Here is a 15,515-nt window from a genome sequence, read left to right as displayed (position 1 = left end):
AGGTCTTTTAAAATGATATAAAGTTTTCTAAAAAACATTTTTCTTAAAGTGAACGGTTTTTGAGATATCAGCTCTCAAAGTCGTAAAAAGTATGTCCCCCCCCCTCTATTTTTATAACTACGGGGTATAAAATTCTAAAAAAAATAGAGGTGATGCATGCTAATTAACTCTTTCAACGATTTTTGGTTTGATCAAAGTATCTCTTATAGTTTTTGAGATAGGTTGATTTAACTGTAATTTATTATATTTGCTGCTACGGAACCCTTTGTGCGCGAGCCCGACTCGCACTTGGCCGGTTTTATTTTTCTAGATTTTCTTAAAAATCACATACGATATTGTACTTCGAAAAATATCAATCGTACTTCATTGTATGTAGTACTTACTATACTTTACGTCGAACTATATGTAGGATTAAATAACGTATGTTACACATACGACAATTTACAAGGATACTAACAAAATAATAATGTGAAATGTGTATAGATACGACAGTATGCTTTATAATTAGGTCATTGTATCGTTTCGTGAGCGACGTATATTGAGGGATGATTGAAATGAAATTCTTTTCCTTAAACTGAAATGTAATGTATTTCTCAATTACAGCAGTCCAAATAAACATCAGTAACACACAAAAAAAAATTAAAAAAAAAAAACAAGTAGTAATAGTAGTGTTATACTAGCAGAAAATGATAATTCCCTATCATTTTGGACACAACCTTGCAATAAAATATGTCATTTGAATCAACGAAATAAAAATCTCTTTCATAAACTAAAAATAAAAAACTTCCCCATCATTTTGGGCACATTTTTGCAATAAAATATATCATTAAAACCAAAGAAACAAAAATCTCTTTCAGAATCTAAAAATAAAATAAACTTCCCTATCATTTCGGGCGCAATCTTGCTTATAATATATCTTTAAAACTAACGAAACAAAAATATTTTTCAAAAAGTAAAATAAACTTTCTTTACTAATCTATACTAATAATAATCATAATTGTTCAGTCTTTAAAATTACAAAATCAGTACATACAACAATAAAAAATATTTAATAAGAACTTGAATTTAAAAAATCAATCTGAATCTGAATCCAAATTAAGGTCATTGCCACTTTCTGGTAAACTTTGGAAATCATGATGAGTACTAGGTATAATATGAGACTTGCACATGTTCATCAAATCATCTTTTTTTGCCTTAGGAATCGGCAGTCTATTTTCATACAGTGCATCTACATTGGATATGCATTGTCTCCTGGTAGACGCCTTTATACATAAAACATGATAATCATCGGCAGCTAAATCATATTTATAAAATAACTTAAAAGGATCTTCAGGTTTAACAAAGACTTCTCTTATTTTATTCCATTGCACCTTATCCCCAGTAGTACTTTTAACCCAATTTCCCTTTAGTAATAATTCCTCAACTATGTAAGGCTTTCCTTTTTGTTTAGCCCAGCGTACTAAACAAAACCACTCAAACGGTGTATAAATTAGTTTATTTTTGGCAGATTTTTCTATTAAGGCATGGACGCTATCGCCTTCGTTTTGGGTGTGACCAACTTCTAAAAAGCAATGATGTATTGTAACTTGAAACATAATCACTGCTTGCATGTACATAGCATATACGATACGATTTCGGTTCTGGCCTACACAATTGTCCGACCAAAACCGAAATTCATTTACACCTTGATCCTTATATTTAGCCATGTACTTAAATAAGCAATTGGCTACCTCATTTGCCCCGCGTCTGCCCTGTCCCTCATGCCACATAAAACAAGTACCTTCTTGTTCAGCTAAGTTAAAAACTGTCAAATTAAATACAGAAAGCTTTCTTTTGTAGTACAGCACACTTATATTATCGTATGGAGCAGTTAGTACTTTTTGAAAGTCAAATGTGGCGACTAATAATTTACCGTTTGATATTTTGGCAAGTTCTTTATCACACAACTTCTTTTTGCGAGCTACCTCTTTATTTTTAAGGTGTTCTTCGTGTAATTGTGTTTGAGATAATGTCGGACTAGATATGTTCTTGTAAATATGGCATTTGTCACACTGATCTTTTTTTGGCACGTAGAAACTAATCTTAAAGTGTTCATTAACTATGTCGCGGTATTGCCGTTCAGTACTAGCTTTTGAAGAGTACGTACACGTGTCGAGCCATTCATTATATAAATCAAACGAGCGCTGAAAATTAAGGTCTCCATCTAGGTAAACTTTATTACTTCTACTGCGAGTATAATGAGATTCTACAGGCTGTATCGATTTAATGTGATCGCATACACTTTTGATAACATCTTCAGTTATTATTTTGCGATGATTAGAATGACGGCCTCGCATATTTGCTTCTCTAAAGACATCTTTTTTCTAAAGACGTGTACACAAATTGTTGTTGTGTGTATTTGCGTTAGAAGGGAGCGGCGACTCTGTAAAAAAAATGAAAGATATCTTTTAATTGAGATCTTTTGAAAAAAATACTATAGTAAGTTATTCATCGTATCATAGTAAAATATCTTAAGTACAACATAGGATAGAAAAACAAGAAGAAATTCCAACGTAAAGTATTGTAAGTACGAATACGGGAACCATTTATATTACTATCCCATCGTAAAGTATCTTAAGTATTTACTTACGATATTTGAAAAGTCTCTGAAATCGAAGTATAACATCGTAAGTCATACTTACGATATTTTACTATGGGCGATAAACGTTTTTAAATTTATGTATTTTTTTTCATAATTAGGTATAATATAAATATTAGTAAAACATAATTTACCTTCCATCCTCATAGAATCCTCAACACTCTGGTCTTGGGTACACACATTACCATCACAATTTATATTTGTAACGGCCTCTTCTACTTTTTGTGATCCGATCTCATCACATCTAATCACTGATTCAATCATTTTTTTTGACCTAGATGACATACTTAGTATATATATATATCTAGCAATGTAGATTAAATAATGAAAATCAGTGCAAAGTTTACAAAACAGCGACGATAACAGCGCACGTGCTCCTCTCCCGCGTATTTAATCGTTACTAACAGTTGCCATTCGGTCGCACGGCTCAAAGATCCCCGCACCCCCGCGTAGTGTATGGGAACTGCATTATACCATATTTTACTTCGATCAAGATGAACATACGATAATTAGCAGTCTTATTATCTAGGGTTCTATTGTAAATATATATTTTTTTATTAGTTCAAACGATAACATATCTTATGAAGAATTTGAAAATGTGTAAAACTAATTTTCGCAATTTTGTTGATTACGATACTATACGTAGGAGGTGTCGACACATGAACCTATACAAATGTGTTTTATTTACTCCTACGGTTAAATTTAGGTACCTATTAATTCAATAATATATTCTGTCTTCCATATTTTTTTTTTTTTTTTTTTATTTATTGGTCTACAAAACTGGTTACAAATGTTTGTGATTTATTCTATTAATTATGTACTATCATGCAGTTGATTTATAACCTTCTGGATGTAGACACAGCATGCAAATTTACAAATTTCAATTGGATACCTTATCTATGTATAACAATAATTATAATAACTATTTATTTGATGAAATTTAATAATTTATTCCTAATTGAGACCAGAGAACCACTAAATATGTCTATTTCTGATCGGATACTATTTGCATAGGTACACATTCGAAACAAAGGTGCATGTTGACCAAGATTAGTTTTACTTGAAGCTGGCAGAAAACATAATCTGTTATGTAAACGAGTAGTGATACGCGGAACTGAAAGACAAATGCGCTCCAAGACATCAGGACAATCTGCTTCCCCATGTAGAACCTTATAAAGAAATAAGATATCTGCTACTTTCCTGCGTGTATGTAAACCACTCAAGTTAAAGTACGATAGACGCTGGTCATAGGAAGTTAAAACCCTACATTTATGTTCTGAGTAACTAAGATAATACAAAAAACGTTTCTGGACTCTTTCAATTCTATCGGAATGGACTTGGTAACTAGGGCTCCAGACAGCTGAACAATACTCTAGTATTCCACGAACGAGGGTGCTATAAATTAAAATGGTAAGTTGAGGTTGTTTCAGGAATCTCATTTGTCTCGTGACGAAGCCGGATAATTGTGAAGCTTTTTTAACAATATGATCGTAATGGTTTCTGAAACTTAAAGAACTATCCATGATCACGCCTAGGTCACGGATAAAGCTCACTTCCGTGAGTGGTAAATTATTGATAAGGTAAGTTACGGGTGTTCGAATTTTCTTTCTAGAGAATGTAATGTGATGGCATTTATTAATATTTAAGCACATCTGATTATTTGTACACCATTTTTGTATATTATTTAAGTCTGATTGAAGTATATTAACATCTGTTTTATCCTTAATCGTTCTATAAACTTTTAAATCATCAGCGTACATTCTATAGTTTGATTGTATTACACGGGGGAGGTCGTTGATAAATATTAAAAAGAAGAGAGGACCGAGATGGGAGCCCTGCGGTATTCCCGATGGAATAGTATAGGGGGTAGATTTAAAACCTCGGATTGAGACAAGCTGGGAGCGGTTGCGTAAATATGACTCGCACCATCTTAATAAGGATCCGTGTATCCCCATATTTGAGAGCTTATGTAATAGAAGATCATGATTTACTAAGTCGAACGCCTTTCTGAAATCGGTGTACACGGCATGCACTTCGAGATTCTTATCAAGTGCTTCAGCTATATCAGATACATAACCTAACAGATTTGTGTTTGTTGATTTACGAGGCAGAAACCCGTGCTGGTTTTGATCAATTTTACATTTAATGTGGGCCAAAAGTTTAGTATTTACTATGTCTTCTAGAACTTTTCCAGGTGTACTTAGAATTGAGATAGGTCGGTACTGGGTAATCTCGTTTAATGAGCCTGCTTTGTGAATCGGAGTTAAGTGTGCGAGTTTCCAAGTAGATGGGAAGACGCTGAATTTTAATGATTCGTTAAAGATTAGAGTAAGTGGTACATATAGGCTTTTGGCACAATTTTTATAGAATATTGGTGGTATTGCATCGGGTCCTGGGCCTTTATTGGCATCTAAAAGTTTTAAGCGATTTAACACTTCTTTTTCAGATATCACCAACGTGCTAAAAGGGGCGACACCACTGTCTGTATCTGCATCATGCATATTTTTGGATAGTGTCGTTGAATTCGAAGAATAAAAATATACTGATTGGAAAAAATCAGAGAAAGCATTACATATTTCTTGACCACCTTTAACAACCGTATTATTAAAAACCATTTCATGTGGTAAATTTGTGCAGTTGCTCATTTTATCTTTAAAGAATTTCCAAAAATGCTTAGGACGATGACGTAAATGATCAGCCGCGTGATTTTTAAACTCTGAGTAGCAGTGGTCTAGCATGTCCTTACATCGCCTTCGAAGTAAATCAAACTGGAGCTTGTCTCTGAGATTCCCATATTTTAGGTATTTTGAATGAAACTTAGCTTTTTCTTTAAGAGATTTTATTAAGGGGCGACTAAACCATGTGGGATATTTTTCATTGCGTAGTTTGCGTACTGGAGTATTACTTTTAATAATATTTAATACAGTGTCATAGAAAGTTGTGACCATTTCGTCAACGTTGGAGGCGTTTGTCCATTGGGAAGTCCAGTCAACTTGTTCCAGTTCAAAATTTATTACTTCGTAATTGCACTTATAAAAATCATATAAAACAATGTCGCTATTTGGTTTCAAATGACGTTGAGATGGATTTTCTATATTAATTTTAAGAGCGGGATGATGCGCATCGATCGAAACTAAAGGAAAATCAGCATTATAGACGTTGACATGCGACGGCTCGCTGGCTAAAACTAAATCGAGAATACGATCATTTGAATTCGCGACAGCATTGCATTGTTGTAAATTGTTAAATGCAAGGGAATCGAGGAAATATGTACTAAGTGAACTACAACGGGAAGACGTTTTTAGGTAATTTAAATCACGATCGCGTTGCCATACTAATTCCCATAGATTAAAATCACCTATCACAAAAGTGGAAGAGCGCTGAGAGTTCACGTCATTATGTATGATTTGAGTAGTATTATTTAAAAAAGTTTCGAGGTACGACGAGTTAACAGGTGAAGGTATGTAAACAGCGCATATGTGTATTAAAAAACTATTATTAATTTTTAATGAGAGCCAAAGGTCTTCGCATGCTGATTCCCAGTTGGAATTTCTTATAACACGAAAACGGTTATTCACTGCAACTAAGACACCACCTCCATCTCGTTTATTCTCACTAGAAGAAGTTGACGATCTATCTCGTCTGAAAACATTATAACGATGGTCAAAAAGTTCATGGTCAAATACACTATTGTTAAGCCACGTTTCGGTTAAAATTATTACATCGTAGTTATTTAACAATACAGACTTGTAAAATTCTTCTGTTTTGGTTCTGAGGCCTCGTACATTTTGGTAATAACATTTTAGAGTGAATTTTAAAATAAATACAGTAAAGAGAAAATATGTTGTTGCTAAAGTTTACAAGGTTTTTAGAAAATCTAAATTTTTTACCCACTTTGCTTCTGATTTAATATCCTTACGAATAAAAATGCGGGCATTCCTTATCCAAATGAAGTCGTATTTCTTTTCTTTAGCAGCAAGTCTAGTGGCAGCGTGAAGTTGTTTATTGGCAGGGCTGAGATGCTCCGAGATGAATATTGGCGACTTAGCACCAGCAAGGCCAATATGAGATGTGTTTAATTTCTCTCCGTTTTGGCGGTTAAAGGTTTTTACAGCGGCTAGGAAATCATCTCGGGTACGTTGGTTGTTCATTTTCAGTATAATATTGCGTGGGCGTTTTGATTCTGAATCCAACTTAGCTACTCTGTGGAAACCCGCGATGTAAGTGTCTTTTAGATCATACTTTACTGTGCTTGCTATTTTGTTTATAATGTTAAGAATATTTTCATTTCGTTGTTCAGGGACACACTGAATTTCCAAATTGTTGTCTCTAGTGGATTGTTCTAGCTGAGCCATTTTTGTATTTAATAAATTTAATTCAGACCTGAGAAATGAGTTCTCGTCAAGAATTTTCGAAAGAGAACTTTCAGTATGTTCATTTATTTTTATTTGGTCGTCGTGTGCGTCTGATAAAAATTTTATAGACTTTACAGCTTCATCCAATTCTTCTCGTATTAAAGAAAATTGAGAGCCAAGATCCTTTAAGTCTTGTTGGACTTTAATAAGCGTGGAGTTATATTTATTTAGACATTTTTCTTGATTTTCGAATCTTGAATTCATTTCATCACGGAGCTTGCGAATTTCCAATATCACCGTGTCATTGTCTGAGGTCGTCGGCATTGCCATCAAATCTCTAGGAACTTTGTCGTGAACGGGGGTATTGGAGTTGTCTCCCACCTTGGGTCTGGAAGCCACGCAGACAGGGCACACCCATTTTGAACGTAAACCAGTTGTTTCATTAAACTTGACACAATCCTGGTGATATAGGTGATGGCAGTTTCCATTGGTGCATTTAATTCTTTTTTGGGTTACTAAAATATTCACATTACACGCTGAGCAGGCTACCATAATGCAAATTTAAGTTGAACAATAAAAGTAATAAAAATAATTCAAAAGTCAAAGTAGCACAGTAATAAATGCTCCAATACTTCGGTGTTTTACCGGTTTTTGTAAAAAAGCACACTAATAAATGCTCCCGGTTGATATTACGTTCTCAACTTGAGGGTATTCGAGAAAAGTCAGTATCATTCAACACAATTGTTAAACTTAAGTTTGTGTTTACCACTGTTAATTATTAAAACTTTTTAGGTTGTGATACACTGAAGGTAAGTCCTTTGTGATGAACACGGATTTAACACAATATTTACACTTATTACTTTTTAAATTAATTATGTTCGACTGAGTGTTCTCAATACGTATTGACACAAGAAAGGTACCCGACGATGATATATATAATAGACAATCACAAAGATTATGACATCGAATCTCTTAGCACATCATATTTTATCGTAATCTATTCGTACAATATTCAATTCAAGTAAATAACAACGTTGTAAGTTATTAAAAATGTATATCTATTATATGCTTTTGAAGGTCATAATGATCATGTAATATATCCCCTTTTATTTTTCAGTAAGGTAACGGAAATTACTGCTTTATAAATCTGAATTCGAGATACTTAGACACATTTTTAGGAATACGAACCACAAAAGGAAAAACGGAACCCTCGAGCCTTTGTTGTCCGTCTGTCTGTCAAAACACTTATAAAAATAGTAGTTGAGCACCCCGGGACAGAATGGGATATTTTTTTTAATTAATCTCTAAAGGGTTGAAATAGGAGTCTATGAAAAATTATTGTTCACTAGATTTCCGCCCGCGGCTTCGCCCGCGTTTTCAAAGGAAAACCCACGTAGTTCCCGTTCCCGTGGGATTTCCGGGATAAAACCTACCCTATGTGTTAATCCAAGTTACCTTCTATATGTGTGCTAAATTTCATTGTAATCGGTTCAGTAGTATTTGCTTTATACTGCTTTCCGAATCGGTGGTAAATGTTAAAAATATGTACTTAATGACGTTTCAAAAGTGCTTCTAGAAGAAGTCTAATTGAATAAATAAATGTTTGAGTTTGAGTTTGAGTTTGCGTGAAAGAGTAACAAACACACACACACATCCTCACAAACTTTCGCATTTATAATATTATTAGGATTAAAACTGCTTTTTACATTATCTCTGATTAAATTTTTTAATTTATCTATCAAATTAAATACTTAATTAAATAAATAATAATATTATTACCTTCACAATCGCCTAACAACGGTTTAGAGCAATCTTCCGTATGAGAAACACGAAATATAAGATTATTTATTATGCATACCTATGGTAGGTAGGTATGCATAATAAATAACGTTTAAATCTTCTTATATATAAAATTCTCGTGTCACAATGTTAGTCTGCATACTCCTCCGAAACGGGTGGACCGATTCTCATGAAATTTTCTGTGCATATCGGGTAAGTCTGAGAATCGGCCAACATCTATTTTTCATATGTACCACGGGCGAAGCCGGGGCGGACCGCTAGTATAAATATATAGTTGAATTGTTTCTATCGCCTTAAATACGTATTTTATCATAATTTATCTATAATATTATTTTTCAAGCATGTGGAATGTGGATGCTGTTTGTGTTGGGTGATTGTGGTTGGTGTTTGGGACTTCGTTTGCTGTTAGCGGTGTTTGTGACAAACAGCCAGCGTGTGGACCTAGCATTATGAACGTTCGCCAAGCATGTGGATGGCTGTTTGTGTTGGGTGATGAACATTGGGTGGTGAAATGAAATGAAATGAAAAAAGTTTATCATGGTAATATGAAAAAAAAGATACAATTTAGTGTCAGTAAAAATGGAGCATTAAAATATACTTATGCCATAATTCAGCCAACCTCTCAGTGTGTCATCACTGATTTTCAGTGGCCGCCTTAGGATGTCTTAGGATGTTCTTTTCTCGCCCATTACAGAAAGATTTAAGTGTTAAAATACGTACAGTACGTTGGTTAAAATCTATATTGACTGAATGTCTGCTCTTTAAATCAGGCAATAAGGGTATTGACTAATGGTGTCGGGCAATAATATAGGATAAATCGGTCAATAATAAAGGATATTGACCGACGCCATTAGTCAATAACCTTAATAACCGTCAATAAGGATATTGACTGGTTCAGGATTTTGGACTTGCTATAACAGATGAGTGAGAAAATATAATCATTCTGAAAGCAAAAGACAAGTGCCACCTGAAACAGGGAACTTCTGAAAATCAGCGCTGTGTCTGCTTTACACAATATCCATATAATGATGAGAGGTCTCCCTTTCTGTAGGTACCAACTTTTTTAGTAACCTTACCTAACATTTTAATTTTAATTATTAATATTTTTTTACCTTATTTTTGTTTAGTTAGCTTATTTAGTACATGAATAAATGATTTCTTTCTTTCTTACAAAAAAAATTGACCTCAAATGTGTTTCTTGAAATGGATCTTTTTTCAACGCCATCAAACTATGAATGCCACTGACGCAAACTCATGGTTTATAATTAACTAGCGACCCGCCCCGGCTTCGCACGGGTGCAATGCTGATATACTAAATACACTACAGAAAAACTGTGAACGTTGTATGTAAAAACATAGCGGCCCGGCCGGCCGGTACCGCCGAAAACGCTACGTCCCGCAATTTTTAAATCTGTAATATCTTCGAAAATATTCACCTAAATCATACGGTGTAAAGTGCCATATAGATCTATATTAAATGAACAATGTATTCAAGGTATTTAATTGGTTAAGGATTAATGCTGTATTGGTGAAAATCGCTTCGAAAATTAGCTATTATTTGTCGTAAAAAGTAAATGACAAAAAAATGTTATTGTGGGTTATCCATAAGAGATAGACATATACCATCGCGGTCTTTTCTGTAGACCTTTTCAATGTGTATAATACTTAGTACATTATTTTGATAAAACTCGTAGGGTTCAGCCTGCGTTTGCAATATAAGCGGAAACAATGTAATTTTTTACGACATCACATTAGAAACCTCAAAAATAACAGTACTTCTCCACTATTTAATGGATGTTATTATACATATAAACCTTCCTCTTGAATCACTCTATCTATTAAAAAAAACCGCATCAAAATCCGTTGCGTAGTTTCAAAGATTTAAGCGTACAAAGGGACATAGGGACATAGGGACATAGGGACAGGGAAAGCGACTTTGTTTTATACTATGTAGTGATTAATTATGCATAATAACTGAAATACAATGGATATGTTTTACAGCTGGCAGAGTTTTGTATATTATTGTGTACATATATATGTATTGTGAAATTAATTTTGAAATAGTACAAGCGTGGATAATGTTATTGACCTTCTCATATTATCCGTAAAATTGTATTTTCATGCTTTGTTTTTGTAACATATAGACGATACTAATTGTCAGTGTAGTTTATCGCTGACTCGGTACCTATGTGTGGTGACTATTTCATAATAGTTAGATATTTTATATGTAAAGATGGCTCACAAACTAAACACTATTTATCGGTAAAAACTAAAAATTACCTGTTTAAATAGAATAATTATTCTACCTTTATTATAGTTATCATATAATTATGACTAGTTATTATACAATTGATATCGTACCATAAATTGATATGAAAGTTCATGTTTTGATGTAACGCCGGTAGAGATTAATGTTAATTTGTTCTTGCTCTATCTATGTCGTTATCCAATCAGCATGAGTGACACGTTTTATCCATTACTAATTTAATTTTCCACTTAATTTTATCTGATATTTTTAACTTAGTAAGTAAAAACTTTGTGTTTTTCTTTTCAGTCTGAGTCGTATGGCTTACTACGGTGGCATGCCTGGCTCGATGCCGGTGCGTTTGCGCTTCTTGTTTCTTGTTGCGACGCTCTTTACTAGCGCTTTTTTTCTTTTATCAATTAATGGTATCACAAACATAATACTTCTTAGCAATTACGCTATAGTTCCATCACTGGACTCTTTCAATTATGATATTATGGATGAAGATAGATTTACAATACAGACCCAAGGATGCATCATACCAGGTTTACAACCACTTGATGAGAGTGTAAAACAATTTGTTAAATATCCAGATCAAATGAAACCGTGTTCAAATACATCAATAGCATTACTTGGAAGTAATAGAACTCATATCTGGATTAGAGAAGAAAGTGTCAGACATTATATCGTCGGTGAAAAGAAGCACTTAAAATGTTGCTACAGATCCTTTTTGCGGCCTGTATCTATTAAAGATATAACTTCGTCAGACGTTGACGACCGGGTGGAATATCGCAAGTGCAAATATTTTTCCGATGTCATAGAAGCAAAAGATGAATTCGTTTATGTAGTATGCTTTGGAGGAATGGAAAAAATTTACCAACAATACTATCTATTTCCCATAAACAAACATCACGCAAATGAAATAACTAAAAACAAAACAGCGTACAATGTTATGATTTTGGGAATTGATGCAGTATCAAGACTCAACTTTCACCGAACAATGCCTAAAACATTAAAATTTTTAAAGGCTAAGAATGCCGTTGAGCTCTTCGGCTATAACAAAGTTGACGATAACACATTTCCAAATCTTATACCCATGTTAATGGGCATCAAAGAGTCTGAATTAAAAAGAACGTGCGTTCCAAATCAGAGGTCTTCATTCGATAATTGCCCATTCGTTTGGGAGTGGTATAAACAGGCCGGTTATCATACAGCTCTGGGCGAAGACAGTGCCACACTTGGAACGTTTAACTACTTTAAAGTAGGATTCACGAAAACTCCAACGGATTACTACATTCATACGTTTATTAATGAAGCGGAACGCAACGCTGGAAAAAACAAAGATTTTAATTCATATCTATGTATGAATGACAAATATTTTTATAAAGTCTTATTGGATTACGTTGAAGATCTATTAATAACTTTAAGATCATCCAAATTATTTGGCTTCTTTTGGGAAGTAACAATGAGTCATGACTATCTGAACTATCCCATGGTAATGGATTTACCTTACGTAAACTTTTTTAAAAGTTTAGACGTACTAAGTATTTTAGATGACACTATAATATTTCTGGTTAGTGACCATGGAATAAGGTGGGGTGAAATGAGAACTACAAAACAGGGCCGTTTAGAAGAACGATTGCCCTTTGTATATATTTTACTGCCATCTTCTTTTCAAAGAAAATATAGTGAAGCCTTTAGAAATTTGCAAACAAACAGCCGGCGCCTGACTACACCATTTGATATTCACGCAACTTTGAATGATCTTGTAGAACTGAGTCAAATAGAAAATTCACAAATAGAATCACGTATCAAACAGCCATACTCGGGAGATCGTAGTATTAGTTTATTTCTACCCATACCGACAAACCGAACGTGCTCTATAGCTGGAATAGATGATCATTGGTGTACCTGTCATCGTGGTCGAAAAATACCAACAAATAGTGTTCAGGCTACAAAAGCAGCAGCTCACATGATGAAAGAACTAAATAAACTTGTGCGCGATTATAAAGTATGTGCCGGTCTGAATCTAGCAGAAATCATAGATGCAACAGAGATGGAAGTTGGTACAGCAGAAAAAAATGAACTAGGGTGGCGCGAATTTATGGTTGCAATACGTACAGAGCCTGGCAGTGCTGTTTTTGAAGGCACACTGCGGTACGACAACCACAGTTGGTTTTTAACTGGTACAATTAGTCGACTTAATCTTTACGGCGATCAAAGCCATTGTGTCAATAACTACCATCTTAAACTTTATTGCTACTGTATATAACTGTATTAAAATTTCTCATTAAATTAGGGTAAACGTTTAAACCATCTGTGATATTAGATACTTAAGATTGAAATATCCACTCATTATATAGGTTTTGTGTAGAATGTAAAAAAACACGTTATTTTTTCAATAAAAATGCTTTACAAACAACGCCTTTTTTATATTAATTAATATGTATATGTTTGTTTGTTTGAACGCGCTAATCTCGGGAACTACTGGTCCGATTTGAAAAATTATTTCGGTGTTAGATAGTTCATTTATCGAGGAAGGCTAAAGGCTATAATATCATCACGCTAAGACCAACAGGAGCTGAGTTAGTTAATTAATATATTTAACCCTTATTAAAACGCTGGGAGCTATACTTCCCACGTCCCAGATTGAAGTAAATCGTGTTTTATTTTTATATGCTTAAACCTAATGCAGTGTAATATTAATCTACGCAATCTTAACATTTTAGAGAACTTTTTTTCATGGAAACACTTTTCAGAAAATTATTACATGTCATGGTAAACACACGTCAAAGTCAGGTGACGTGATTTTGCAGCCGAAAACGACCGTTATTTTTTAGTTTTTGGTGTAGTGCTCAAAAAAAATTAGATAAGTAGATTTCAGTTCTAGCTATGTAAACTAGACTATATTACGGTTGCGTGAAACGTAAAAATATGTCCAGAATCTTTCTTTTATACCTTGGTAGTGTCGATTGAAATTAAGTCTTTAAGTGGGAAGATATCATCCCAGTGTTCGTCACTGCACACGACATTCGGAAATTCTATATATAAAATCTGTGTGTCTAAAAAATCTTTTTTAGTTGGTATAAGCAACTTATTTATTGTTATTCGTTATTTCCTGATCAGATAATTAGAAATCTTAACTCAATACATTAGTATTTACCTATTGTTTTTATTTTGTTGTAGAAAAATGCCATTTTTATGTTGAAGTCATTCATTTTTCAATTCCCGAATTCTTCCCTCAGTAAAAGAAACTTGCATTGATGAGTACTTTCACCTCCTTTATTAAAAAACTTGATCTTTATAATTTTTTACGATAACATTAAATTCACAAGTGGAGTCAGGGCAACTAACTAGTGTTTTAAAATATTGATGTCTGGAGTGGACACTGGGAGCTATAGTTCCCACCTTTCCAAACTTTTTACAAGAGAGAACAGATGACGGGATATATACTTCCCACCGAAAAAAGGGTACTTCCCCCCCACTAACCCCTTTTTTGTGTGTATTTTTGAAATCTACGACCCAAAATTACCCAGGAACGTATCTTACTTTTTTGTTAGCTCCTCCACAGGCTCGTGTTTGAATAAGGGTTAAAGTGATGTATCTATCCATTTCATTTTCCCTGGCTGCCTATGTAGAGTACCGATAAAAGAGAGGTTCCCCGGAGCGAGCGAAAGTTGACTAACTAGGTAGTTTTTATTATAATCATCCTGATAATTATGTGACGCGGTATGTACAATTATAGTCTAAATAATCAAAGTTTGAAAACATAAACAAACGTCAAAATATTACGCTGATTGGGCTGATTCTGATTGCTCTCAGTTTTATAGGGTTCCAAACCTCAACCAAAAAAAAAAAGTGTGTGCGTGTAACCTTTACGCGCGATTGAAGTAAAACTTCTTTGGCGTTGACGACATATATCACTGAAATGATTAAATATTAACTTAAATAAATAAATATTATATTATAATTTAATTATATTTATTATTCATGTGCTTTACAAAGATTATTTAAATGTTATATTAATATTATTCATTCGAAACAGGTAATTGAATGTCATCATAATTTCTTACGTACGAAATTATAGGTTTGTGGTAACTATAATGTGAAACATAAATTTTACTCTCTTAATTTGCTACTTTTCTTGAAAATACAGCATCTATCGTTGTACCGAAACGCGTTGTTGAATGAAGTCGAGAAGTATTCATAGATAAATCAAATTTTTCTTCTAAAAAATCAATTAACGGCTGAGATTCCTGAGAGCGAAAAACAACATTAAAATCTCCAGTTAGAATCATCGGTAATTCATGATAATTACTATTTAAAAGTCGAGAACCTTCAATTGTGAAGTGAAGTAATTGCTGATGAATAAATTTTATGATATTTGTCAGGCTAGTATTTGTAGAAATATAAATAACAACGATAATCACAGGTTGGTCATTCGTATTAACACATCGAACCAAGGCGATGTCACCAA

At 33.7% G+C, this 15,515-nt stretch overlaps 1 protein-coding gene across 2 annotated transcripts; it reads left to right on the top strand.

The window, feature by feature from the left end:
- The first annotated feature begins 10,964 nt into the window (after positions 1-10,964).
- LOC149490315 (uncharacterized) lies at positions 10,965-13,639 on the top strand. 2 transcript variants are annotated; one of them, XM_089702675.1, is made up of 2 exons: positions 10,965-11,055; positions 11,348-13,639. In XM_089702675.1, the coding sequence occupies exons 1-2, from the start codon at positions 11,027-11,029 to the stop codon at positions 13,308-13,310; spliced, it is 1,992 nt and encodes a 663-aa protein (XP_089558801.1). In that variant the 5' UTR covers positions 10,965-11,026; the 3' UTR covers positions 13,311-13,639. The 2 variants fall into 2 exon arrangements, with proteins under 2 accessions (XP_089558801.1, XP_089558808.1); XM_089702682.1 differs by lacking the exon at positions 10,965-11,055 and adding an exon at positions 11,094-11,194.
- The last annotated feature ends 1,876 nt before the right edge of the window (positions 13,640-15,515 follow it).

Source organism: Colias philodice, chromosome 2 (genome assembly GCF_061535455.1).
Source record: "Colias philodice isolate Cphi_HAF_F1 chromosome 2, ilColPhil1 Martin Lab GWU primary, whole genome shotgun sequence".
Taxonomy (NCBI): Eukaryota; Metazoa; Arthropoda; class Insecta; order Lepidoptera; family Pieridae; genus Colias; species Colias philodice.
This window is presented reverse-complemented; position numbering and strand designations above follow the sequence as displayed.

Bases quoted from the DNA above. Each gene is read 5' to 3' on its own strand.
- LOC149490315 (XM_089702675.1), top strand. From the start codon at position 11,027: ATGGCTCACAAACTAAACACTATTTATCG. The intron at 11,056-11,347 runs GTAAAAACTAAA...TTTTCTTTTCAG, and splicing joins AAACTAAACACTATTTATCG to TCTGAGTCGTATGGCTTACT.